The sequence below is a fragment of the Schistocerca americana genome, chromosome 3 (genome assembly GCF_021461395.2).
Source record: "Schistocerca americana isolate TAMUIC-IGC-003095 chromosome 3, iqSchAmer2.1, whole genome shotgun sequence".
Lineage (NCBI taxonomy): Eukaryota > Metazoa > Arthropoda > Insecta > Orthoptera > Acrididae > Schistocerca > Schistocerca americana.
The window spans coordinates 987323306-987351289 of NC_060121.1; the positions used below are offsets into that span (position 1 = coordinate 987323306).

The 27984-nt window shown below is 39.0% G+C and overlaps 1 protein-coding gene across 1 annotated transcript in view; it reads left to right on the top strand.

Moving 5' to 3' along the window:
• The window catches only part of LOC124607112 (ras-related protein Rab-34-like), a 125263-nt gene that overhangs the window by 58978 nt on the left and 38301 nt on the right, over positions 1 to 27984 (top strand). Inside the window, exon 4 of the mRNA XM_047139309.1 lies at positions 14926 to 14990. Within this exon, the coding sequence (XP_046995265.1) occupies positions 14926 to 14990 (65 nt within the window). The remainder of the gene's footprint in view (positions 1 to 14925; positions 14991 to 27984) is intronic.

The window sequence follows — 27984 nt, forward strand, 5'->3', positions numbered from 1 at the left end:
TACACAACACACCTGCTCCACTGCACCACCCCAGCCAGACTCCCCTCTGCCCGCACTCCACGTGACAGAGTTAACACTACCAAAGATCCTAAACACTTGGGTTCTCCACACGACCTATCGATGTATTCGTTCGATAGCATAGTTTTCCCTAGGCCAGACCCAGCGTATAAATACAAATAATATTCACAAAACAAACCAATTATAAATTGACATAAATGCATAAATATATACAAATAGTAAAACAATTACAATATACAAAGACACAGATATGTTATATCTTCAGGTAACAAAATAGGAAAAAAATTTGCAGTGCAATAGATGGAAATAGGATGATATGCATTTCCGGCGTTACAACTTCACAACTTTACATTAGGGTCGTTTGAGCGGTTGTGAGCGAGCTTATCCGCATGTACAGTTGAGTCTCGTATGAGTAGTACCTTCTCCTGCTTCTGGTTACAGAAGTGTGGCAGTTAGCTTTATAACCAATAGCAGCAAGCAGCCAGATGCTATCCGGAAAAATTTGATTTTTGAATGCGTGCGTAGTGTACGTGATGTCTCTGCCAAGGGAATCCCCGTCGCATCTAGAAATAAACTTTCCTGCAGACAAATGGGGACGGGTCTATATGAGCTGAGCGGAATAAAGCCGAACGGAGGAATGCCAGTCGCTGTTTATGTGATTGACTGGGTTTGCAAATGATCAGCGTTGTTATAATTACTAGTGAATTCCATAGATTCAGACTACCATAGTGGGAAAAAAACGGCTAACAGGAATAACAGGCAACAAAGATAGCGTATTGTCTCCTCTGTGTGTCCAAGAAAATGAAATTTTGACAGAAAATGTTTGGCCAGACTGCTACACTGCTAAGCGCCAGTTATACAGTCTGTGGCTAGCAGCCGCTAAAGTTCTATTCTGGGAGTAACATGGAAAACGCGTTGTACAAACACGTAATAACACCCAACCGGATAACTAAACCGGTGACGAAATTAACCAGAGAATAAGTTTTGACACTGGCAGAAATAGTTACAGAATTAATGATAAGATTGTTTGTTAGAAAGAGGAAGGAGAAGAAACGGGGACTCACAAATTACAGGAGAATATGACGATTCGAAATTTATTTAAAAATTTAGTACTACTACTTCTCGATCTCATGCTTCAGAAGCTAGAGAGTATGAATGAAATGTAAAACTATTTCCTAACACAAAACGTTTTGCTTGTAGTTGGCCGAATAGGCATTTGATATTGGTACTTCGTGAATTATGTTCCTTCGTGTTATAAAAATGACCATTTGTGCCAAAACAATCTCATTTATTTGGTGTGTGTAACAACTGCTGCAATATTGGGCAGGCCTATTTCATTTTATATAGCAGTGACAAAATACACGTAATCAGATCAAGAAACCACACCAGTCTTGGGTACAATTTGTATTAACAGCTTTTCTAATATTAGACAATGACATTTAGTTTTTTCATGTAGCAAAACGTTGACGAACTTTGATGAGGTAGTAGATTCTTTCCCAGAAAGGAAAGTATGCCATATAAAGCTGTGGCAAGATTACAGAGAAAAGAAGCTAGGACTTAACGATAGAAGAAACGTGTACTGTCTTGCTTGTCTCTTGTCTTTACTCATTTTATGTAGCCTATATTTAATTTTATGTCACACAAATCAGCAAGTTATTAGCTAATAGGCAGTAAAGACTGAAAATTTTCTGAAGAGTTCTTGTTCTCCCAGTTAAAAATAATCCCAACCAGTATTAATTCCGAGAATTTTTTAAAGAGGAGCAGGTTGTCAATAAAGAGGAGCAGGATGTCAAACAGGCCGACTGAGAGCAGGAGAGGCACCACAGGACATTTTAATTTCCACTGGCCTGAATATAGATTGGTGGCACCCATTCCATTACAAAATACTATGTGTTTGAATTCCACAGAGCGAAATACAAGAGACGTGTAATGGAAGAATGCTGTGAGGAGAGGCGTGGCACTGCACTTTGCCACACTTAAGACCAAATAACGCGTCTTACGTTCCCTCGAATATATATGTTTTATACATCAGACTCTTCAGAAAGATGTTTGCTACAAAATGAAGATATTTTTGAAAAGTGGATTTTTAAATTTTTGGCGTCCTACCTCAAATGCTCAAGGGAGGGGGGAGCGCCACTACCTAATATCGCCCCGGTTTGGAAATATCCTAGATCCGCACCTGATTTACAGAGCAGTCTGAGTTGTAGTGGGATGTGGTAGTGTCTACGTGACCCGTGTTTATGTTAAATGATTTTGCTGTTTCCTCTTTGTTTATTGCTCTCACTTCAAATGAAAAGTGTCCTCTAATGTCTTGTTTCTTTTATGACATAATGTAAGATTTTTTAATGTTTTACACGTACGAACGTACAGGCTTCCTGTGTCATCGTAGCTGTGCAAGCGCTGCGACACCTGTTATTTGGCGCGCTCTGGCAACTGGTGAAACGATTCTGTTTCGTAACAGGTTGCGGGAAAATATTGTGATTGGTTGTTTGGAAAGCATCACTTTCAAAGTAAATATCCTTTTACGCAATATGAACTCTGTGCGCGCGAATGTCCGATGAATTTCTTAAATCACAGAGCATTTGACTCTCATTCAAAAATCAGATCTTTGAGGGTGACCATTTAGAATATTTTCGAGCCCAGATCAGACATTTATGTCGTTGTTAAAAAAATTTACTGTCACAGTTTTGTGATGTATCTTTAAAGTGTAACACGCACAAAAATGATCATTATGTGTTAAAGCTTAGCTTCTCTTGCAGCTTATTAATCTTAGTGACCAATATTAAACGAAAAAGCTTTTCATTTCTTGTAGCAACACTGTGTATATATGTATATTAATTTAAACCATTACCTTTTCTTATTTGTGTGTTCGCGCTACTTTACAGTGATGTTGCTATTGGCTGACTACATCACGTGTCCTATGATCTGAATATCCACTGTCACCGGCTGGTGAGATCGCTTGAAACGAGCTACAACTGGCTTACAAAAGCGCATCGCAATCTCGATTTCAGTCCTTCGGAAAGTAACATGCAGTGTTTGGTGGAATTCGAATTTATACTTTTGTAATACGAAAATATGCAGTGTACATGTTGCTGCACATCAGACATCTTTCTAAAACGTGTTTTTTCCACGAGTTTCATTTTCTAAAGTGCCGGGAAATTCTACGCTGGTGTATAAAACCACAACCATTTAAAGGATTGATAAGTTTTACAGTTTCGAGGAAAGGTATACTGTTACTTAACACGTAAAAAATGTATTTTCATCCGGTAGAAAGTGTATTTTTAACCGGGAAATCTGGGATTTTTTTTTCGTCGTCCACGTATACACACTGATTACACAGTGCAAATATTTTTATCCCATATTTAGCTGATTTATTGGGCATGTACTGAATCCGTTCATAGCAGTCTCACACTTGTGGTGAATTCACTCAGACTGTACAAACTTTGTCAGTTAGCAACAAAAGTTTCCAGTATGGTATGAACTGCATTTAGCTTACCAGTTGTTTTCCTGTCATTTCTTGTTTCCATCACATCAAACTGTGTACAGCATAGAAGAAACTAAAACCTCTTGTAACTCATGTAGCCATAATTATTAGCATTCCTGTTCCACCTGCTGCCAAGAGTTCCTCTACATTTCTTGCTCTAATCAAAAAAAGAATTAACAACACAACTGAGCTAGGAGATGATAGTTCAGAGGGGGTGGAAACTGTTGGGTGGAGGTTATGGGGACACCATGTTACCATAGGTTGAGACTGGGACAATTACAGGAGCAGAGAATATGTTGTAAGGATAACTCCTATCTGCGCAGTTTGGAAAAGTTTGTGGTGGAAGGGAAGATCCAAATGGCTTGAGCAGTGAAGCAGCCATGAAATCGAGTAAGTTATGTTCACCTACATGTTGCGCCACAGGGTGGTGTACTTTGGTCTTGGCAGTGGCAGTGGCCGTTCATCCTTGTGGACAGCTAGTTAGCAGTCATAACAACATAAAAAGCTCTGCAATGATTGCAGCAGAGCTGATAGATAATATGGCTGCTTGCACAGGTGCCCCAGCCCCTGATGGGGTATGATAAACCTGTGTCAGGACTGGAATAGAAAGTGCTGGGTGGGTGGGTTGGGCAGGTCTTTAACCTGGGTCTTCCACAGGGATATGACCCTTGTGGCAAGGGATTGGGATTGCGGAGTGGCATAGGGATGAACTAGGATGTTGGGGAGGTGGGGTGGGTGATGGAACACCACTTTAGGAGGGGTGGAAAGTATCTTGGGTATGATCTCCCTCATTTTGGGGAATGATGATAGGTAATCAAAGCCGTGACAAAGAATATGGTGCAACTGATCTAGTCTGGGGTGGTACAGGGTGAAGAAAGGGACACTGCTTTGTGGCTGGTTCTTGGAAATGGTGGGAGGATTGGGGGTAGGGGGGGGGGGGGGGGGCAGAATTGGCACAGGAGATCTGTTTGCGGACTAGGTCCAGGGGATAATGTGTATCTTTGAAGGCCTTGGCGAGACCCTCAGCATACTGAGCTAGGAATTTCTTGTCACTGCAAGCACGCAGTCCTTTGGTGGTCAGGCTTTATGGGAGGGATTTTTTGGTGTGAAATGGATGACAGCTGTTGGTGATTGGTGGGTGCGGATGGAACCATCAGAGAGGAGCAGGTGAACATCTTGAAAAGTGGCATGCTGGGTTGAGGAGAACCACTTGAAATGGATGGGAGAGAATGTGTTGAGGTTGTGAAGGAATGGAGATAGGGTAACTTGGCCCTGAGTCCAGGTCATGAAGATACCATAGGAAGGTTTCCTCTAGATGATCCATAAACAGGTTGGCCTAGGAAGGTGCCATGCGGGTGACCATGGCTGTGCCCCGGATTTGTTTGTGTACCTTCCCTTCTAAGCAGAAGTAGTTATGGGTTAGGATAAAGTTAGTAAACTGTGTGAGGAATGAGGCAGTGGGTTTGGAGTCAGGTAGTGTTCAATGGCAGTAAGGCCGTGGGTATTAAGGAGATTGTGTGTAACAAGGTGGCATCAACAGTGACGAGTACGGATCCAGGAGATAAAGGGGTGGGAATAGTGAAGGAAGTGGTTGGTGTCTTTCATGTGTGGGAGGCTAGATTACGGGCAATTGGTTGGAGGTGTTGTTCAGTGACAGCCGAAATTCTTTTAGTGAGGGCACAATAACCAGCCACAATGGGGATTGTTGGGTTTTTGGATTTTGGGGAGCATGTAGAAGGTGAGTGTACAGGGTGTCATAGGGATGAGGAGGGAAATGGATTCAGGGGAGATGTTCTGGGAAGGGCCTAGGGCTTTAAGCAGGGACTGGAGGTTGTGTTGGACTTCTGGGATGGGATCGCTCTGGCAGAGGTTGTAGAAGAGTCAGATAATTGGCGGGGGCCTTCTGCCAGTGGTCAGGCCACCTGTGAGAGCAGCCTTGTCATTTACCAGTTCTGCTGCAACTATTGCACTGCTTTTTATATTGGTATGACTACCAGCCAGCTGTCTGCCAGGATGAATGGCCACTGCCAAACTATGGTCGAGAGCAGAGTAGGCCAGCCTGTGGCACAACATGTACCTGAACACAACATGCTTCACTTCAACAGCTGCTTCACTACCCTCCACCACCAGCTTTCCTGAACTGTGCAGGTGGGAGTTATCCTTATAACACATTCTCAGCTCCTGTAACTATTCGGGCCTCAACTTATGGTAATATGCTGTCCCCACAACCTCCACCCAACAGTTTCCACCCGTCTGTCCTGTCACTTCCTCCCCAATCTCATATCCCACCCGCTTTTTGTTGGCTGCCCTCTTCCAATGCACTCGCCCATCTTTCCCTTTCCTCTCCTTTCTCGCTCCTATTTCCCCCGCCTTGCTGCCCCACAACCTCGTGACGCTGTTCCCGTTGGCATTCCTGGTCCCTGCATACTCAGCCAGACATTTTTGTCTCTCTCCCCGCCCATACACTACTATCCCTTCCCCTTCTCTGCCCCATCGAGATTGCTGCTTGCATCACGTGTGATAGTTGTATTCCAGCCTGAAATGCTGGAGGTGGCTGTCATGTGTACATGATGTGTACTTGCTTGTGTGTGTGAATGGTGCGTGTCTCTCTTTTACTGATGAAGACTGTGGCCAAAACCTCTACGTAAGTGTCTTTTAAGCATGACTGCTGCTTAACATGTCACCTTTGCAGTAAGTAGCAATCTATCTTTTCCTACATACATAAGTACAGCAGATGGCACAGTGGTAGTATGAATCAAAATTATCATCTCATATTAGATTAAGGCATAGATCTACTGTTCCACATAATTGCATGTGCTTAAATTATTATCATAACATATAAGCCATGTCAGTATTCCACATTTTTAAGAAAAATTGTCTATAAAATTGTTTACAACATTATTAAAACATAATTTATACATAAACCTTTTTATATCATTTTAAATTTTTTTTAAAAACATTTTATAAAAATTCTTAATAGTTCTTTACCAAATTTTCCTTTATAAAAAATCATGGCCAATTAACACCAACCTGTTACCACTTAAAAGTTCTCTATGTACAGCTAATGGTATCATATGCAGATTGGTTTTAATGCATCCATGCATAGCTCGATATATACAGGTACAAACATGATATTTCATCAAGAATACATTCAAAGAATATGTACCAAGAATGGGGCTATTTAATATCTGTGCTTTTGTTGTCAGTTACGATGTTTACATAAGCTGTGATTCTTGAAGTTTTTGAGTCGCAGTCTTCTTAAGGCACTGTCTGATACTACAAATCACCCAGTTGAAGTATTGAGCAGGAAAGACACGAATAACTGGCAGAAATCCAATTATTGAATGAGGCAATCTAAAACTTCATTCTAGCTGAGCATATAATCTGGAATGATAGTTGTACTGGGTTCTCAAATTTTGTTTGGCACCAATAACTCTTTCTCAAACCGCCAGGTATGGTCTCAGGTGCACTGATTTTTAACACAAGATACACTGTTCAACAGAAATTCAGTAAATAGGTCATTCATCATGGGTTTCTCACATCTTTGTAGCAGTGTATTGCGTTATTGAATTGGACAGTGTATGACCTATAGTCAGTGACACCTTTAAAGCAACACAGAATGATATCAAAACCCTGTCTTCTTTTTCTTAATGCCACCATCTCAAAAACATACCTTCTCCCACCAATTGTGATCTCAACATGGCGAATCCCCAATGGATTTATCATTTCTGTCCCCAAACCATTAATTTGTCAGTGTGCACCTTCAGTGCCTCCTTTTTGGCCAGGGTCACCCGAGCACCCGTATCTATCAACATGTTCATGCCTCTCTCTCTCTCACACACATTTTGCCTTCACAATCACATCTGCCACACTTCTGAACCCACAAAACTTAGCAGGGTTACCAGATCTTACTGAGTTTGTAAAAGGATGGCTGCTCTGGCCCCTCTGCATTTTCTCTGTGCCAGCCTTCCATTGCCTTCAAAACTTTGAAAACCCATCCCCAGCTATGGTTTGATCAACACCATGGCCAGTGACAGTTAATACCAAAGTTACCAACTTCCTTACAGTGAGGGAACTCAGGTGCAAAATTGTATAGATTCGTGTTGGCATTATAAGGTACACATATCATATGTCATCGGAACAGGAATATTGACTAATAATACTGCTACTTTTCATACCTGTTATCACACATCACATTGAGACATTGGAATACAACTTTTAGTGCATCAGCCCAAACTGCCTTTCTTACAGTAGATGTGTGCATCATCAGTATGCGGTAATGTTAGGAAATTGCTGAGAAATATTTGTAGGCTTAACATCGATATCTGTGGTTAGTATGCCATCCATGTGGTGCATTACACCTCTCCAGAAATCTTCCCTTTGATTGTACGTTTTGCTCAGTTTCCTTAAAAACACATTTTCTTTAGTTGGGAATTACATCAACATTTTTCTGTAAGGTGAATGTATAAGCACATGAAGACATCTTCAGTCCTTTGCCAGAAAGTGTCAGCAGCTTAGTAGCTTGAGGGCAGAATGCATATAATAAAGAAGAATATGGTACTGGAAAATGTAGAAGCTCAAAGCCAGGCATAGATAAAGAAGATAGAGTGTAGTGTTTTTTGTTGTTTTTTTTTTTTATTTTTCTTTACTGATTATTTTTATAATATTTTATACTCAATTGATATATTGTCTCCCATTGCTGGAGCCCATTTGGGACACGTCTCAGTTACATTGCAGAGCCAGCTCTGGGAGAAAGAGGGGCTGGGGGGGGGGGGGGAGGGGTGAAGGGGGGGAGCAGTAGAGGAGGGGAGAGAGGGTGGGGGGAGGGAGGGAGGGAGAGAGAGAGAACACATGCTTCTGCTTTGCAGTTACTCTTCTAATTGTTGAGCACTGAAGTGTCCTTTATATTTGGTTATATGCCATTGATTTGTTGTATCGGTGGTTGAGGTGGCCAATAAATACAATTATACATCTACAAAAAGGTAATACATTAGTAAGTTTATTTAAACTATGTACACATAGTAATGGAGTTATACGTAACTTCCAGTGCCCATAGGTTATACTGTGGCCCTGAGTTATATAAGGTGAGCAATGTTCTTGGTAGAACCAAATAGTCTTGAATGCTAATACACTTACATAACTCTGAATATTAGCAATGCATATGTGGTGTTGAGCTATGAGAGTGTATTATCCTCACTGCTGTTTTCCACACTAATGTTGATAATCTATAGATGCACTGTATCTGGGGGACCTCTGAACTGCAGCTGCTTAAAAAGATGTGCCAGCTACTCGGAGTTGCGTGCAGTGAGATCATCTCAATTCATCCTCTGGTGACATGTAGGTTTGGTGCCACCCCTCAGCAAACTACAAGTGATGGAAAGCAATCTCACCAAGAGACAGACTGTTGAGAGGTTCAAAAGTGCCGTCCCTAGCATAGCTGTGAGCAGCACGTCTGGTCCGGTCGAGGAAGATGCCGTCAATACCACAGGTTTATTGATGTATAATATTTAGTACCAAAGGCACATGTTCATTGTCTCGGCAACTGCTATATTTGTAAATCAGTTAATTAGTTAATATTATCAGATGTGGGAAGACATGTAATCACCTTTCTTTGGCACACTGCTTTCAAAATTACAGGAATCAATTTCGACTGTTAATATAAAAATGTTATTCAGACATCAATTGATATGGTAGTTGTAGCTTGTACAATAATGCAGACAATCGCCACATTGGACAGACTTCCACACTCCAGGGGAAGATTAGGATTTTTTTTTTTTTCATATATACAGTGAATTTATTATTGACAGAGCACAAGTTCAACCTGGCCAAAGTTGGCAAAGGAAAATCAGCTGATTTCTTTTTAATGAAAGCATTCCGACATTTTATTTCAAATTGCAGGCAACAGCAGCCAAATTTCCACATTTTGGATGAAATAATCCTCAGTGTCCTTAACAACCAGTTTCGTATCTTCAGTTGATGCAAAACCTGTTGTGACTTTTAGGAAGTATTTTACAGCCAGTGCACATCACTTCATTCATTCCAGCATTTACCTTAATGAATTTAGAGAAACCACAGAAAATAACTCTTTGTAGCTAGTAGATGTTTGAACTTCATTCCAGCATTTACCTTAATGAATTTAGAGAAACCACAGAAAATAACTCTTTGTAGCTAGCATCACTGTTTTTAGTCCATTGAAGAATATTTAAATTCATGAAATGTGTTATATAAATACTTACGTGTAAAGTGTATTATTGTAAGCTTAAATGTGTATGCCTTGAAATTACTTTCAGCCTGTATATTTATAACTTGACTTGTCCAATGTCTTATGCATAAGCTGCTATGTAGACAACAGGACCAATAAAATACAATCTACAAACTTCATTTGCCCCAAATATGAGTCCATTGTGCTATCTTCTGTACCACCTCACTGGGTTTCAGTATTTGAACATGCATCATAGTCATGAAGTTCTCACCAGTGAATGCTCCACATATTGCAGACAAACAGTGTTGAGTATCAGGAGGAAAAAAATTTGTGAACATTTCATGTTGAATGAATCTCACAAACAGCCCATCAACATGTTAATGAATTATTTGTCAAACATGCAAAATGTTACTACACAGGGAATGGATGCTTCTGGTTATGAAATCACTCAGATGGCAGACCTCTTGTGAAACTAAAATACACAAATGCAAAATATTAATAGAATTCCAAGATTTATTCAACTAAAAAGATTTTAGTTTTTTCAATGAATTCCATTAGAACTACTGACAGCCTTGGGAGAGCCAGTCCTGACAAAACTCTACCATCAGACGAGCAAGATGTATGAGACAGGCGAAATTCCCTCAGACTTCAAGAAGAATATAATAATTCCAATCCCAAAGAAAGCAGGTGTTGACAGATGTGAAAATTACCGAACTATCAGTTTAATAATTCACAGCTGCAAAATACTAATACGAATTCTTTACAGACGAATGGAAAAACTGGTAGAAGCCGACCTCGAGGAAGATCAGTTTGGATTCTGTAGAAATGTTGGAACACGTGAGGCAATACTGACCCTACGACTTATCTTAGAAGAAAGATTAAGGAAAGGCAAACCTATGTTTCTAGCATTTGTAGACTTAGAGAAAGCTTTTGACAACATTAACTGGAATACTGTCTTTCAAATTCTGAAGGTGGCAGGGGTAAAATACAAGGAGCGAAAGGCTGTTTACAATTTGTGCAGAAACCAGATGGCAGTTATAAGAGTCGGGGGGCATGAAAGGGAAGCAGTGGTTGGGAAAGGAGTGAGACAGGGTTGTAGCCTCTCCCCGATGTTATTCAATCTGTATATTGAGCAAGCAGTAAAGGAAACAAAAGAAAAATTCGGAGTAGGTATTAAAATTCATGGAGAAGAAGTAAAAACTTTGAGGTTCGCCGATGACATTGTAATTCTGTCAGAGACAGCAAAGGACTTGGAAGAGCAGTTGAACGGAATGGACAGTGTCTTGAAAGGAGGATATAAGATGAACATCAACAAAAGCAAAATGAGGATAATGGAATGTAGTCAAATTAAATTGGGTGATGCTGAGGGGGTTAGATTAGGAAATGAGACACTTAAAGTAGTAAAGGAGTTTTGCTATTTAGGGAGTAAATAACTGATGATGGTCGAAGTAGAGAGGATATAAAATGTAGATTGGCAATGGCAAGGAAATCGTTTCTGAAGAAGAGAAATTTGTTAACATCAAGTATAGATTTAAGTGTCAGGAAGTCATTTCTGAAAGTATTCGTATGGAGTGTAGCCATGTATGGATGTGAAACATGGACGATAACCAGTTTGGACAAGAAGAGAATAGAAGCTTTCAAAATGTGGTGCTACAGAAGACTGCTGAAGATAAGGTGGGTAGATCACGTAACTAATGAGGAGGTATTGAATAGGATTGGGGAGAAGAGAAGTTTGTGGCACAACTTGACTAGAAGAAGGGATCGGTTGGTAGGACATGTTTTGAGGCATCAAGGGATCACAAATTTAGCATTGGAGGGCAGCGTGGAGGGTAAAAATCGTAGAGGGAGACCAAGAGATCAATACACTAAGCAGATTCAGAAGGATGTAGGTTGCAGTAGGTACTGGGAGATGAAGAAGCTTGCACAGGATAGAGTAGCATAGAGAGCTGCATCAAACCAGTCTCAGGACTGAAGACCACAACAACAACAACAACATGGATTTAACGTGTTGAGTAAAGGTGTTGTGTGTCAATGGTATCATCTTTTTGTGAGTGGAAGGATGAACGTTCATAAAAATGACAGAAGTGGCTATTCATCTGTAGTCATCAATTAACTGGCACAGCAGATTTATGAAAAAAAAAAATTTGAAAAATCATTGTTTCACAGTCAGACCACTTTCTGCAGATTTATTGGAGTGTTTTTCAGGAGATCATTAAACAACTAGGGTGCCACAACTTCTGTGCACGTTGGGTTCCATAATTCCTTTTCTGGATTTTGCTTTTTGTCAGGATGCAGAAGGTGAAGGAATACTACAGAATCATTGTCAGTGATGAGAGACAAGTTTCTTACGCTAATGTGGGGAATTTTGGCAGTCAACGATGTGGTATCATACTGCCTTGTCCAACAACCCATAAAAAGCATAACAAACTTTATCAACTGGGAAAGTGGTGGCTAATGTTTGACAAATGCTTAAGTCTGAATTTTGGCCATGCAGAGAAGTTTTAAGATTTTTCTAATAAATTTGCTTTAATTATTCCAGTATTTTACTTGTAGTCAAATATAGGCTACTTTTGGGTAGTCTGTGTAATATTTATGGACCAGAAATAACAGAAGAAAACTTCTGTTGAAAAAAGGCTGGAACTTAGGATTGCTAGCCAAGGAAGCCAAGATAACAGAAGCATTAACAACCCAATAAGTCTTGTGTATTAAATTTGCTGTATTAAATGTTCTCAGTGCACTTGTCAAATTAATTTTCTATAAAAAGCCAACTTTTCGACAGTCAACACCATTTTCTTCAACAGGAAAGCAATGGACTGTTGAAGAAGTAATCGAATCACGTATATGTAAATGATACAGTGGTGTCCACAGTAATGAGATATTACATTAAAATCAACAGTGAAATTGCAGCACATTTTTTTCCGTCACGATGTGTGATATGGGACTCCAATGCAGTCTCTTGATATCAACTGCCCACTTCAGCACATTGCTGAGTGTGTAATTCACATTTCCATAAAAGTTGTTGACACACATTCTAATTTTCGCAGCATCTTTGATAATTGTGTCCCAGTAGTTTGAAGTGTCGGCCAAAATCCACCATGTCTCCTCTCAAAAGGTCTTGTGCTTGTTCATAAGGCTGGCTTTAGCAGCAACAGATTTTTCTGGATTTCTGTATTTTATGTGCCACTGATTTTTGGTACAGTGCCCATCTTTCCCAAAAGAGGCTGCACTGAGCCCTCTGTTAGAAAGAGCTAAAAGTATGTAGGACGCAAACTTTCTTGGTGCCAAAATAAACCATCTAACCTCTGTGTTCAGAGGAAATGGCTATTGGGCACTGGAAATAAACTCAGCTCTCTTTGGAAAACCCAAACCCATATTCAACCAGGTAACACATCAAGAACAGCACACTATGTTCCTCTCATTTTGCAGAGCAACATCTAATGAAATTAAGCAAATCATTGGATTACAACCATCTTTTGGCTATGTAATATCTGCTTTTGCCAGTGAAATCAGTGAAATAAACATAAAATCTTGTTCGAACAGACACATTCAGGCACACGCTTTGAACTACTGGGATTCAGTCATCAAAGGGAAAGGAAGATTAGGGTTTAATCACAAGTTCAGGATGGGGAAGGAAATCAGCCTTGCCCTTTCAAAGGAAGCATCCCAGCATTTGCTGAGCAATTTTCCAAAATCATGGAGTACCTAAATTTGGATGGCTGGATGCAGGTCTGAACCATCATCTTCTCAAATGCGAGTCCTGTGTAGTAACCACTGCATCATCTCACTCAGTATCATCAAAGAGGTTGTGGAAATGAGAATGTGTGTCAACAGATTTAATAGAAATAGAATTTACACACTCAGCAGTCCATGGAAGAAGGCATTTATACTGAGAGACTGCATAGCAGTATGTCCCATATTATACTTAATGATGGAAACGAAGATGCTGCAGACAATGTTTCAACATTGGCATCAGTATAATTTCTTATCACATATGGCATTAGTACATCGTTTACATCCATGTGATTCTGTTAGTTTTCCCACAATAAGTTGCTTAGCTGACAAGGACAATGGCAAATACTGTGGAAAGTTCGGATCCTCATAGAAAATTAATGTGGCAGGTGCACTGATAACATGTAATGCAACATTGATTTGGGGGGGGGGGGGACAATATGCAGAGAAGGTGAGAGAATATTGAAAGGATCAGAACAAAAATAAGAGAGATAAACTGAAGTACGAACTCATCCTGGTTGGTCAGTGCAAAATGGGGTCGGAAAGGGTGGAGAATGCAATATTTTGTATGAAAGTAAATTTAGTTATTCATAGTTATTGGTTCTGGAATCCATGTTGACTGATGAGGAAAAATACATTCATCTAAAAAATTACTGTTCCGCTACATGTCAGAACACAGTAGTAAAGTAACAGCTGGATTACTATGGCTTTTTTTATTTCCCAAAAAAATATATATAGGATGCTGTAACATTTGTTATTAAAAATGTCCCATCTGCCTTCAAAGAGAAGATACCTGTTTTGGGAGCATTTCTTTTGGTTAGAATGGTACAAATCTATGTATAGTATTACATTTGTCCTAAACACTTCTGCTAACCTATATAGGAGTCAGACGTAAATACAGCATGCAGTTGATGCAAATTGTTTGTTTCAATGTGGCACATGATTTGCAACTGCTTTACCTTAAATATCAATTAAGTTACAGATGTAATGAGCAATAGCACATATGTTACTTTGCCAGACTTTGAACTCACAGTAGGTCTTCATATGAAAATAAACCACTGTCAGCATTATAGGAGAAGCAAGTACTAAAAGAGAGGCACCTGTTTTGTTGTTGGCACACCTATAACCAGAGTACATTTGTAATGAGATGAAAACTTTGTATTTCAAAAGTAGTACAATACAAATAATTCTGTAGGTGATTGTTGTCAGTCCATACAAGTTGTTGTTGTTCTTCTTCTTCTCCTCCCCCTACACTCCCTCCCCTCACCCCCACTCCCCTGCCCCCCCCCCCTCCTCTCTCTCTCTCTCTCTCTCTCTCTCTCTCTCTCTCTCTCTCTCTCTCTCTCTCTGATATTTTCACATTTTAGATGCAACACCAGATGTGAATGCCAAAATGGGATCTTCATTTGGTTAGGAGAAAAGTGATGTGAACAATTTGCATACTGTGTAAAGTAAAAGACTAAATCTTTGTTTTAAATAATTTGTCTTTCAGTTGGGATACTGCTGGACAAGAAAGATTCAAAGCAATTGCGTCATCCTATTTTCGTGGTGCTCATGGTAAGACATTTTTGGTGCAGTTCATCTAAAATGTGCATTAGTAGAATGATATATAAAATGCAGCCAACAAAGTTTTCAGTAATTTTTTTCTAATATGAAAATACACCATTAGAATTTATTTTTAGAAGTTTAATATCATAATTAATTCTTATATTGTGTAACATTCTGCCGGTTGATACATTGATTTTCAATTGATGAAATATGATAGTAGCCACGCTTCAAGTTTCACTGACTTAGTAAAGAAATGTGGTCTCCAATCGAATTTCTTTGAATCTACCAGAGACAATGGGCAATCAGCAACATGCATTGACGATGTTCTAACTAATTATGTATATGAAGATGAGTATAAATTTTGTCTAGATCTAGGTATTTCAGATCATTGTGCATTGTTCATTGAGCTGCCACAGACAGACAGGAACGTTTCAGTATGAGAACCCATATGAGCAGGAACTTTAGCAAAGAAAACTTTCTAACATTTAGTGAGAAGCTAAAAGAGAAAACATGGACTTTTGATTATTGTAACTCAAGTGACGAAAAGTTTGAGAAATTCCTAAATAGATTTCTTGGAGACTTTAATGAAGCATTTCTCCCTAGACTCGGCAGCAGTAAAATAACAAATACAGTAAAGTGGATTACCCAGGGCATAAAAATTTCCAGTGTAAGGAAAAGGCAACTGCACAGAGAACTAAAATATAATAAAGATATTGATTTCATTAAATATGTTAGACTCTATAAAACTATATGCAAAAGAGTTGTCAAGGCAGCAAAACAACTGGCAAATAACAGGCTAATTTTAAATCATAAAAATAAGACAAAGACTGTGTGGTCAGTCATTAAACCTGAGTTAGGTGTTAAAGCCTGCGACCAAGAAATTCCAAAAGTTGACATTGAAGGAAATACTATTGCAAATCCAACTCAAATACCAGAGTACTTTAATGAATTCTTTATAAATGTAGCAAAGTCTGATGTAGATGTAACAGATTATCACAACAAAGTAAATCCCTTTGGCCTAGGCGAAAACTGAAAACTTTACAAAATTCTCAAAAGTTTCTGTGGAGGATGTAGAAAATGCTATTCTAACATTAAAAAACAAAAAATCTGCAGGTTGGGATGGCCCACCAAAGTTATTAAAGTGGTACACAATAGAATTGCAAACCCACTAGCTCAGATAATAAATCAATGTTTTGAAGAGGGCTGTTTCCCAGAGGTAATGAAATATGCTGAAGTCAAACCACTCTTCAAGAAGGTATCGAGAGAGATCATGGGAAATTATTGTCCTATCTCTATTCTCTCAATCCTATCTAAAATATTTGCTGTTGCTCAAATCCAAAACTTCATTGCAAAATATTCTGTTATTCTAAACAATCAATTTGGTTTTCAGCAGGGTAACAACACCATTGATGCAGTAAACAGTGTCGCTGAGAAAATAAGTACATCATTAGACAAGAGAAATAAGGTGGCAGGAATTTTCTGCAACCCCACAAAGGCATTTGATTCCGTAAACCATGCATTGCTTGTTTACAAACTTGAGAAGTATGGCATTAGCGGCAGTGCCTTACATTGGCTTAACTCCTACTTGTCCAACAGAAAGCAAAGAGTTAGCATTTTTCCAAATGGCACATATTATTTTTCTGAGTGGAAAAAAAATATCTCAGGGTGTTCCACAAGGCTCCATATTAGGCCCATTCCTATTTCTCTTTTATATTAATCACTTACCATTAAATATCAGCTCCCCATCAGTTCTGTTCGCAGATGATACTTCTGTCTTAGTTGAAGATCAGGACTCGGAAAAAATTCCCAAATCTGTGATCAGTACCCTCAGTACTTTAGGAACTTGGTTTCAGCTAAATGGGTTGAATCTAAACATATCTAAGACTCACGTGATGCAGTTCAGAACCAAACAATCAAAATGTGAGCAGATTAAGATTGAACACAAACAACCAAGGTACAATAGAAGTTGACTCAGTCAAATTCTTAGGTTTAAATCTAGATAAAAATTTGAGGTGGCAGCCATGCATTGAATACCTGGCAAACAAACTGAGTAGCAAATATTGTCAACTGCAACTGACGTGGACACACAAAAAGTAGCATATACAAGCTACTTCAAATCCATTATTAGGTATGATACTTTTTTGGGGGGTAACTCAACAAACATAGTGTGGATACTAAAAATACAGAAAAAAATTGTATGAAATATGTTGCACTGCAAATCACAAAGAACCATGTTGACCATTATTTAGAAAACTTAAAATATTAACTCTGCCATCCTTATACATATATGAGATTATTATATTTTTGTACACCAGACATCAGTTATTTGAGGGAAACCATTTTGTCCATTCACATGATACCAGAAACAAAGAAAATTTTATGCTCCCCACCCACTGCCTCAGACTATATGCCCAGGGACCTCAATACATGGGAATGAAAATTTGTAATAAATTAAAAGGAACAAGTTGATGCAGATGAATTTAGGTTCACTTAAAAGAAAGCTATATGAGGTACTGACACTGAAGTGTTATTACTCAGTGGATGAATTCATGTGTGACAAACTGGAAATTTGAGCTGGGTACAATGTGTTATCCTTATAGTGTCGTTATTTATTTTAGTGCTATTATTTATTAATGTAAAAATCATTGTAATTGTTTTATAAATTTTTGATATGTCTCCTGTTCGCAAACCAAATGGATTGCAAGTGTACACCATGAGATGAATAAAACACAATTCACAATGTGACATTTTCTCAAAAGACAAAGGTATTTTGTAATATCACACTAATGTCACCTTGCTGAAAACTATGATGGCAACATTTAAAGCCAGGATGTTTTAAACCACACAAAACTAACAGAAGACCCAGAACATATGTTGAGTCTATAGTTGAGAATGACATACTGACATACTAATGCCAACATTTCCATGACAGAAAAGGGGAAAATATAAAATTTCAAAATGAACTAGCTTTTTGAGTTGCAGGTAGACATGATGAAGAGACTGTTATAGATAAGCTTTCGGCAAAAACAAAAAAAACGAAAAAAAAAAAAGAAAAATGCATACATATTCACACAAGTAAGCTTACACACACACACATAACCATTATCTCTGCCCACATTGTTGACATTCCAAAATGGATTTTCCAATTTTTTAACTAGCATTTTGTGTGGGACTGTCTACCAGTCAATTAGAATGATACTAAAAAGATCTCATCACAAAATTCAACACTCACAATTCCTGAATCCTCACAGGTCTATGAGATAAAATTAGAATGTATGAATGGAAAGTAATACGAACTAGGAATTCCAGTGAAAATTACATTATAATTTTATTACCCAACAGTCTCATTCACATTATATTTACATTAATATGCATGATAGACTAATTTTGGCACATTTATGACACTTTCTTGTGGGATATTTCCAGGTGTCAGCATCTCCATCGCATTGCTAGTCATATTGAATTTTGTACCATAGGACAGTATTGAGTGAATGTATAGAAGTACTCTAGCTGCTTGTTTTGCAGAGATTTCTAAGTGCAAAGCAGGCAGAACTGAGCTCTCTATTTGACCTATACATATACTGGTGTCACCTCATAAATCAAAGTCGTTCTGTTGTATTGCACTTAAATGAAATACATATTTCTGTTGTCCACATCCAGAGAATCCTTTCATTGAATATGTGGAATATTATTTATGTAATGTAAAATATAACTGCATAGAAGTACTGTAACAATAACTATTTCTACTTTTCATCCATGAATGGAATAGAAAGAAGCCCTAATGTATCATACAATAAAAATGTCTTCTGCCATGCTCTTTATATTAATAATGATGTAGAATTATACAAACCATTGGCTCATTTCAAGCATGACCTGTAGGTTGAAGCTGGAACAATTCCAACAATAAACATTTTCATTTTTAAAAAATCTGTTTGTTACTGTACATTATTATGAAACCGTGGCATGTTCTTCGTATTACTTTCAGAGTATGTATATTGCAATTTTTGGTTAATTTTTATTCATTGGAAGTAAGGCAAAGATAGATATATGTTGAAATGTAGTAAATAGATGAAAGGCTGACATGTATGGATGAGAGAATGAAGAACAGAAGAAGTGCCAAACACTCTGTCAGTAACTACAGACATGGACCAAATCCGTTAGAAGTGCTGATGTGCTAAGAGCAGAAATTCAGGCTTCTCACAGACATAGAGGATATATTTTGCTCTAATTTTGAAGAATCCCATAGTTTGGTGGTGGTAGTTTTCATTTAAACATTCATAAAGCAAGATTTTTTAAAATAAAAAAGAAAATTGTCTATTTGGCATTGAAAGTTGGTGGGTCTCTTCTTTATCCAGTTCTACCTCTTCTATTTCCCTTTTAATTTAAGGAATGATTACCCAGAAAAGAAATGAGCTACTCGATCTCACATTGCATTAAGAAGTATTTTGGCTATTCCATTCCTAGAAGCATTTAGATGGGCACTGTCAAAATAAACATTGCCTTTAGTCATCTACAAGTCATTCAATCTCTTATCACAAGAGTGCATTTGTGAAAGTTATATTAAAATATGCAGTCTCTTGTGCAAAGAAACAATTGTATACCTTCATTAACTAAACACATTTATTTCATTGCTTCCTCAGGATACTGTCAAAACAGTAATTTTTTTCTCTGTATTTCCGAAGATCAGTTCTGTTGATCTACAAATACCATTTTTGTGAGGCACATCTATCATAATTCTGTATTTCAACACTTTACATTTATTTTAACTTACATGTGTTTAATAAACTGCACTTCTTTCAAAGATGGAGCAGTGAATCCAAGTAAGTTTTAATAAGACAAGAAAATCTCTTTTCCTTAACCTCAAAATAATCTCAACAAGTTATTAAATGAGGGGCCAAAGCTCCAATGTGAAGTCCAAGGCATAATATTTAATATATACACAATGTAACTGGATAAATAAGAAATCAGCTCACCAAGTGGCGGCAAGAGAAAACATGCATCAGAAAATTAAGGAAATGCACAAGCTTTTGAAGGCAGTGGTCCCTCCTGGCAGAAGGGTCAAAGATTAAGGAAGAGGAGTGAAGGAAAATTGAAAAGGTCACCCACAACTCCAGGTGAAGGGAGACTTACTGGATGGGATGAGAAGGAAAGACTGATTGTTGAAGATGCACCAGATGAGATTTGAAAACCTGGGGCTTAACGGTGGAAAATAGTGTACAAAACACTGTCAAGGTTTAACAAGAGTGGAAAGCTAAGTGGATTACTCTCGGTAGAAATGTGAGGATGGGGAAACTACAGGTCAGAAAACAAAAGGTATAGAAAACTAAAACTGAGTGAGGAAAGAAATAGTTACTGAAAAGAAATGCTGAGACTGAAGAAATTAATGTAAATTAAAGCCATGTGGATGGCAAGAACCACATACATGCTGAACCATCAGTTCCCACTGAGGGTAATTATTCCTTTCTTTGCACCCTTTTAGTTTTCTATATCTTTCATTTTCTGACATGTCAATTTTTTGGTGCACCGGTCCCCTCATATGTCTACCCCATATAATGCACTTAGCTTTCTGGTCCAATTAAATCTTGCACACTGCTCTGTCAGTAATCTCTGTTATGTTATTACCCTATCTTCCACCTATAAGCTCTCAGTTTTTCAAATCTCATCTGGTGCAGTCCCCATCAATCAGTCTTTCCATCTCATCCCGGGCAATAAGTCTCCCTTGACTTGGGGGTCCTTGCTGACTTTTCCACAACACTCTCCACTCCCTATACCTCACCAGTCCTTTTCTTTCATCCATCTTTCTTCCCCTTCACCTAAAGGCAGACGAGACGTGCTGAGTCATCGACAGATACACAAACAAAAGATACAGAGCTTTACTTTGCTAGCTTTTGAAATGGAATACCTTTCTTGAGCTGTAGGAGAAATATGCATACACACACACACACACACCTGTCTCCCTACATTGTGCTCATTTGGCTGCCAGCTCTTTCCTGGCCCACGATGAGTGTGCTGGGGTGAGGGTGGGGTGAGGGATGGGGAGAGAGGTGGGAGGCAGGGAGGGGGTGGGGGAAGTGAGGAGGGGGTTGAGATAGTTTGGAGCTGTCCGTGGGCTAGCTAGGGGTGCAGGTAGAGAGGCATGAGGTAGACGGCTGCGTTCGCTTTCATAGACTAGACCGTGAGATGGCAGCACACAGCTAGCTGACACATATTGGGCACATCCTTTGCTCCCGCAACCTCCCTGGCCTAAACCTAAGGTAACTCGTTGTCCCCCCAGACCCCACCAAATAGTGTGTGTGTGTGTGTGTGTGTGTGTGTGTGTGTGTGTGTGTGTGTGTGTGTGCAGGTTTCTCAGTTTCTCCTGCAGCTTGAGAAAGGAATTCCATTCCGAAAGCTAACAAAGTAAACCTGTATACCTTTTGTGTGTGTATCTGTTGATACAACACAGCGCTTGTGCCTTTAGGTGAGTCGCCACCTTTATTTCTAAATAATCCATTATTCTCAACCAGAACTTTCCATACATTATTATTTTTCCCCATCAACTCCTCTGCCAGAAGAGGGGGCCACTGGCTCCAAAAGCTTGCACATGAAGGCAGAGCTCACCATCTGCAGCATCGTTGACAGAACCAACTGCGGACCTTTGGTGCAGAGCCAGGTGGTGGATCTGAATCAGAGGCTCAGACGGTTTTGCGACCGTGTTGACTGCAGATTCCTCGACTTGCGCCGTAGGGTGGTGGGGTTTCGGGTTCCGCTGAATAGGTCAGGAGTTCACTACACTCAGCTGGCGGCTACACGGGTAGCGGAGGCTGTGTGGCGTAGACTGGACAGTTTTTTTAGGTTAGAAGGCCTTGGGAAAGTACGGGGTGGGCTGCAATCTCAAAGGGTGCATGGCAAATACAGGACGTGCTTGGATCAAGGAACAGTCGGAATTGTAGTTGTAAATTGTAGTTGTGCTGGGAAAGTCCCTGAGCTTCAAGAGCTAATAGAAAGCACAGAAGCTGAAATCATTATAGGTACAGAAAGCTGGCTAAAGCCTGAAATAAGTTCTGCAGAATTTTTTACGAAGTCTCAGACGGTGTTCAGGAAAGATAGATTAGGCAGAATTGGTGGTGGAGTGTTTGTGTCTGTCAGTAGTGGTTTATCTTGTAGTGAAGTCGAAGTAGATACTCCGTGTGAATTGGTATGGGTGGAGGTTATACTTAACAGCCGAACTAAGTTAATAATTGGCTCCTTCTACCGACCCCCAGACTCCGATGATATAGTTGCTGAACAGTTCAGAGAAAATTTGAGTCTCGTAACAAATAAATACCCCACTCATACGGTTATAGTTGGTGGGGACTTCAACCTTCCCTCGATATGTTGGCAAAAATACTTGTTCAGAACTGGTGGTAGGCAGAAAACATCTTCCGAGATTGTCCTAAATGCTTTCTCTGAAAATTATTTCGAGCAGTTAGTCCATGAACCCACGCAAATTGTAAATGGTTGTGAAAACACACTTGACCTCTTAGCCACAAACAATCCAGAGCTAATAGAGAGCATCATGACTGATACAGGGATTAGTGATCACAAGGTTGTTGTAGCTAGGCTCAATACCGTTTCTTCCAAATCCACCAGAAACAAACGCAAAATAATTTTATTTAAAAAAGCGGATAAAGTGTCACTAGAAGCCTTCCTAAGAGACAATCTCCATTCCTTCCGAACTGACTATGCAAATGTAGACGAGATATGGCTCAAATTCAAAGATATAGTAGCAACAGATATTGAGAGATTCATACCTGATAAATTGGTAAGAGATGGAACTGATCCCCCATGGTACACAAAACATGTCCAAACGCTGTTGCAGAGGCAACGGAAAAAGCATGCGAAGTTCAGAAGAACGCGAAATCCCGAGAATTGGCTAAAATTTACAGACGCGCGAAATTTGGCATGGACTTCAATGCGAGATGCCTTTAATAGGTTCCACAACAAAACATTGCCTCGAAATTTGGTAGAAAATCTGAAGAAATTCTGGTCGTATGTAAAGTACACAAGCAGCAAGACGCAGTCAATACCTTTGCTGCACAGTGCTGATGGTACTGTTACCGACGACTGTGCCGCTAAAGCGGAGTTATTGAACGCAGTTTTCAGAAATTCCTTCACCAGGGAAGACGAATGGAATATTCCAGAATTTGAAACACGAACAGCTACTAGCATGAGTTTCTTAGAAGTAGATACCTTAGGGGTTGCGAAGCAACTCAAATCGCTTGATACGGGCAAGTCTTCAGGTCCAGATTGTATACCGATTAGGTTCCTTTCAGATTACGCTGATACAATAGCTCCCTACTTAGCAATCATATACAACCGCTCGCTCACCGATAGATCTGTACCTACAGATTGGAAAATTGCGCAGGTCGCACCAGTGTTTAAGAAGGATAGCAGGAGTAATCCATCGAACTACAGACTTATATCATTGACGTCGGTTTGCAGTAGGGTTTTGGAGCATATACTGTATTCAAACATTATGAATCAGCTCGAAGGGAACGATCTATTGATACGTAATCAGCATGGTTTCAGAAAACATCGTTCTTGTGCAACCCAGCTAGCTCTTTATTCGCACGAAGTAATGGCCGCTATCGACAGGGGATCTCAAGTTGATTCCGTATTTCTAGATTTCCGGAAAGCTTTTGACACCGTTCTCACAAGCGACTTCTAATCAAGCTGCGGGCCTATAGGGTATCGTCTCAGTTGTGCGACTGGATTCGTGATTTCCTGTCAGGAAGGTCGCAGTTCGTAGTAATAGACGGCAAATCATCGAGTAAAACTGAAGTGATATCAGGTGTTCTCCAGGGAAGTGTCCTGGGACCTCTGCTGTATCTGATCTATATAAATGACCTGGGTAACAATCTGAGCAGTTCTCTTAGGTTGTTCGCAGATGATGCTGTAATTTACCGTCTAGTAAGGTCATCCGAAGACCAGTATCAGTTGCAAAGCGATTTAGAAAAGATTGCTGTATGGTGTGGCAGGTGGCAGTTGACGCTAAATAACGAAAAGTGTGAGGTGATCCACATGAGTTCCAAAAGAAATCCGTTGGAATTCGATTACTCGATAAATAGTACAATTTTCAAGGCTGTCAATTCAACTAAGTACCTGGGTGTAAAAATTACGAACAACTTCAGTTGGAAAGACCACATAGATAATATTGTGGGGAAGGCGAGTCAAAGGTTGCATTTCATTGGTAGGACACTTAGAAGATGCAACAAGTCCACTAAAGAGATAGCTTAAACTACACTCGTTCGTCCTCTGTTAGAATATTGCTGTGCGGTGTGGGATCCTTATCAGGAGGGATTGACGGAGGACATCGAAAGGGTGCAAAAAAGGGCAGCTCGTTTTGTATTATCACATAATGGGGGAGAGAGTGTGGCAGATATGATACATGAGTTGGGGTGGTAGTCATTAAAGCAAAGACGTTTTTCGTCACGGGGAGATCTATTTACGAAATTTCAGTCACCAACTTTCTCTTCCGAATGCGAAAATATTTTGTTGAGCCCAACCTACATAGGTAGGAATGATCATCAAAATAAAATAAGAGAAATCAGAGCTCGAACAGAAAGGTTTAGGTGTTTGTTTTCCCCGCGCGCTGTTCGGGAGTGGAATGGTAGGGAGATAGTATTATTGTGGTTCGATGAACCCTCTGCCAAGCACTTAAATGTGAATTGCAGAGTAATCATGTAGATGTAGATGTAGATTTCCTTAGCTTTTTCAAGTGTCTCTCCTTCCAGCACTTGATGCGTAGTTATTTATCTATAGAATTTCATATATTTTCAAAAATTGATATTTTCATTAATATTTACACAGATTTCCGAGAGGGTCATATGAAGCGTAAGGTGGAGGGAAGTAATAGTTGAACACTGGATGTGTTAATCTTAGGGCTACTGCATTATTGTTTTATCTTAGTAATACTCATCAATATAATATATTTATGCAGAGGATATTTTTTTCCCATGTGAAAACAAATTTTAGTGACTTTGGTGCTGGTAGAGGTAGGGCATATTCATGGAAGTATATCTTGACCAACTAAGATAATGTAACAACTTCAGTTCCTCTTCTTTCTTTCTCTTCGTGTTGTCTTTTCCTTTCTTATGTGTATTCTAATTTATTATTTCTTCTGATTTGAAGGCCTTCTAAATTTAGTATTTTATTCTCAAAACAGTTCCTTTCTACTATTTACAATTCTTTAATGTTGTTTCTTTTCTAGTTATTTTCTTATTTCTGTGATCATTGAAATATAGTCAGTTTTTTTTCTCCAGAAAAATAGGAATATTTGTTTCATTAGCCTGTTATAATCCATTCAGTAGAGGTGTCTGTTGTTGTTGTTGTTATCTTCAGTCCAAAGGCTGGTTTGATGCAGCTCTTCAAGCTACTCTATCCTGTGCAAGCCTCTTTCTCTCCAAGTAACTACTGCAATCTACATGCTTCCGAATCTGCTTACTGTATTCATCTATTGGTTTCCCTTTACGATTTTTACCCTCCATGCTTCCTTCCAATACTAAATTGGTGATCCCTTTATGCCTCAGAATATGCCCTACCAACCGATCCCTTCTGCTAGTCAAGTTGGCCACAAATTTCTCTCCTCTCCAATTCTATTCAATACCTCCTCATTAGTTATGTGATCTACCCATCTAATCTTCAGCATTCTTCTGTAGCACTGCATTTCATAAGCTTCTATTCTCTTCTTGTCTAAACTGTTTATTGCCCATGTTTCACTTCAATACATGGCTACATGCCATACAAATACTTTCAGGAAAGACTTCCTGACACTTAAATCTGTATTTGATGTTAACAAATTTCTCTACTTCAGAAATTCTTTCCTTGTCATAGCCAGTCTACATTTATATCCTCTCTACTTCAACCATTATCAGTTATTTTGCTGCCCAAATGGCAAACCTCATTTACTGCTTTAAGTGTCTCATTTCCTAATCTAATTCCCTCAGTATTGCCTGATTTAATTCGACAACATTCCATTAATTTCGTTTTGCTTTTGTTGATGTTGGTCTTATATCCTCCTTTTGAGCAGGTCCTTTGCTATCTCTGACAGAATTACAATGTCATTCGCAAACTTTAAAGTTTTTATTTCTTATCCGTGGATTTTAATTCCTACTCCAAATTTTTCTTTTGTTTCCTTTACTGCTTGTTCAATATACAGATTGAATAGTATTGGGGATAGGCTACAACCCTGTCTCACTCCCTTCTCAACCACTGCTTGCCTTTCATGCCCCTTGACTCTTATAACTGCTGTCTGGTTGCTGTAAAAGTTGTAAATAGCCTTTCGCTCCCTGTATTTTACCCCTGCCACCTTCAGAATTTGAAAGAGAGTATTCCAGTCAACATTGTCAAAAGTTTTTTCTAAGTCTACAAATGATATAAATGTTAGTTTGCCTCTCGTTAACCTATCTTCTACGAGGAGTCGTAGGATTAGTATTGCCTCACATGTTCCTACATTTCTCCACAATCCAAACTGATCTTCCCCTAGGTCAGCTTCTACCAGTTTTTCCATTTGTCTAAAGATTTAGTGGTAGTATTTTGTACCCAAGACTTACCAAACTGATAGTTGGGTAATTTTCACATCTGTCAACACCTGCTTTCTTTGGAATTGGAATCATTATATTCTTCTTGAAGTCTGAGGGTATTTCACCTGTCTCATTCATGTTGCTCATCAGATGGAACAGTTTTGTCATGGTTGGCTCTCCCAAGGCTATCTGTAGTTCTATCAGAATGTTGTCTGTTCCTGGAGCCTTGTTTCGACTTAGGTCTTTCAGTGCTCTGTCAAATTCTTCATGCAGTATCATATCTCCCGTCTCATCTTCATCTACATCCTCTTCATTTCTATAAATTTTCCTCAAGTACATTTCCCTTGTATAGACATTCTATATACTCCTTCCAACTTTCCTAAACAATACAGATTTCTGCTTTGCCATTATTTCTCAAATTTTCTCTGTACTTTTATATGCCTTCTTATTACTTCTAATTTCCCAACATCTATATTTTGTTTTGCATCCATTATTTTTCCAGTAATCTATCCTTCCAGTTTCTGTTCATCTTATAGTTAGTTTTCAAGCATTTACGTGCATATAAATTCTGGTCTTACTACTGTGGTATAGTGTTTTAGTTTTGATTCTCCAGGTATGTCAAACTGTTTGCTTGTTTGATCTTACTAATTGTTGCAGCTAATGTAAAGTTTTCTAGTCTTTTCTGCTGTATATTTTCTCCAAGATATTTAAATTTACTAGCTCACCCTATTTTACCTGTTTGTGTTTCTGTGTATTTTGGTGCATTTTTCGTATTTGTCATGGACTTTTGGTTTTTTCAGCTGAATTTGTGAGACCAGTTTTATTTGCTACTCTTTCCAGAAGACTCAATTTCATCTGTCAGATTTCCTAAATACATTGCAAAATTGTCTGCAAAACCTGGATAGTTTACCTTAATTCCATTTGTTTTCCCTCCCAGAATTTGTGGTCCAGTTCTTTATAGGTTAGTACCAAATTTCAGATCATGCAGTGTTAGAAAAAGAAATTATTGCTATGAGCTTTTGCATTATCAAATTCAGACATACATTCATCATGTCTGTCTTACACCTTCGCTATTGACGGATGAAAATGCACCCCTGGCAAAGTCCATGTACAGTGCAGGTTTAGTAGTTCCACCACAACCGGCAGTTACTATGCCACTTGACTGCCGGCCATGCAACTGGCCCACCTGAGGAACTATGAATATGCAGTATATCACATCACAGTGCAAGCAGAAGTGTGTTCTCTTCCAGAAGCCATGTCAAACAGATCATCACCAGATACAAATACTAACAAAGAGATAGAGGGGCTGGCCAGTACTTACCTCAGCTCAGTACAGCTGATAGATACACATAAAACAGAACCGAAAATTTACGTAAATTTTCGGTTCTGTTTTATGTGTATCTATCGGCTGTACTGAGCTGAGGAAGTACTGGCCAGCCCCTCTATCTCATTGTTAGTAT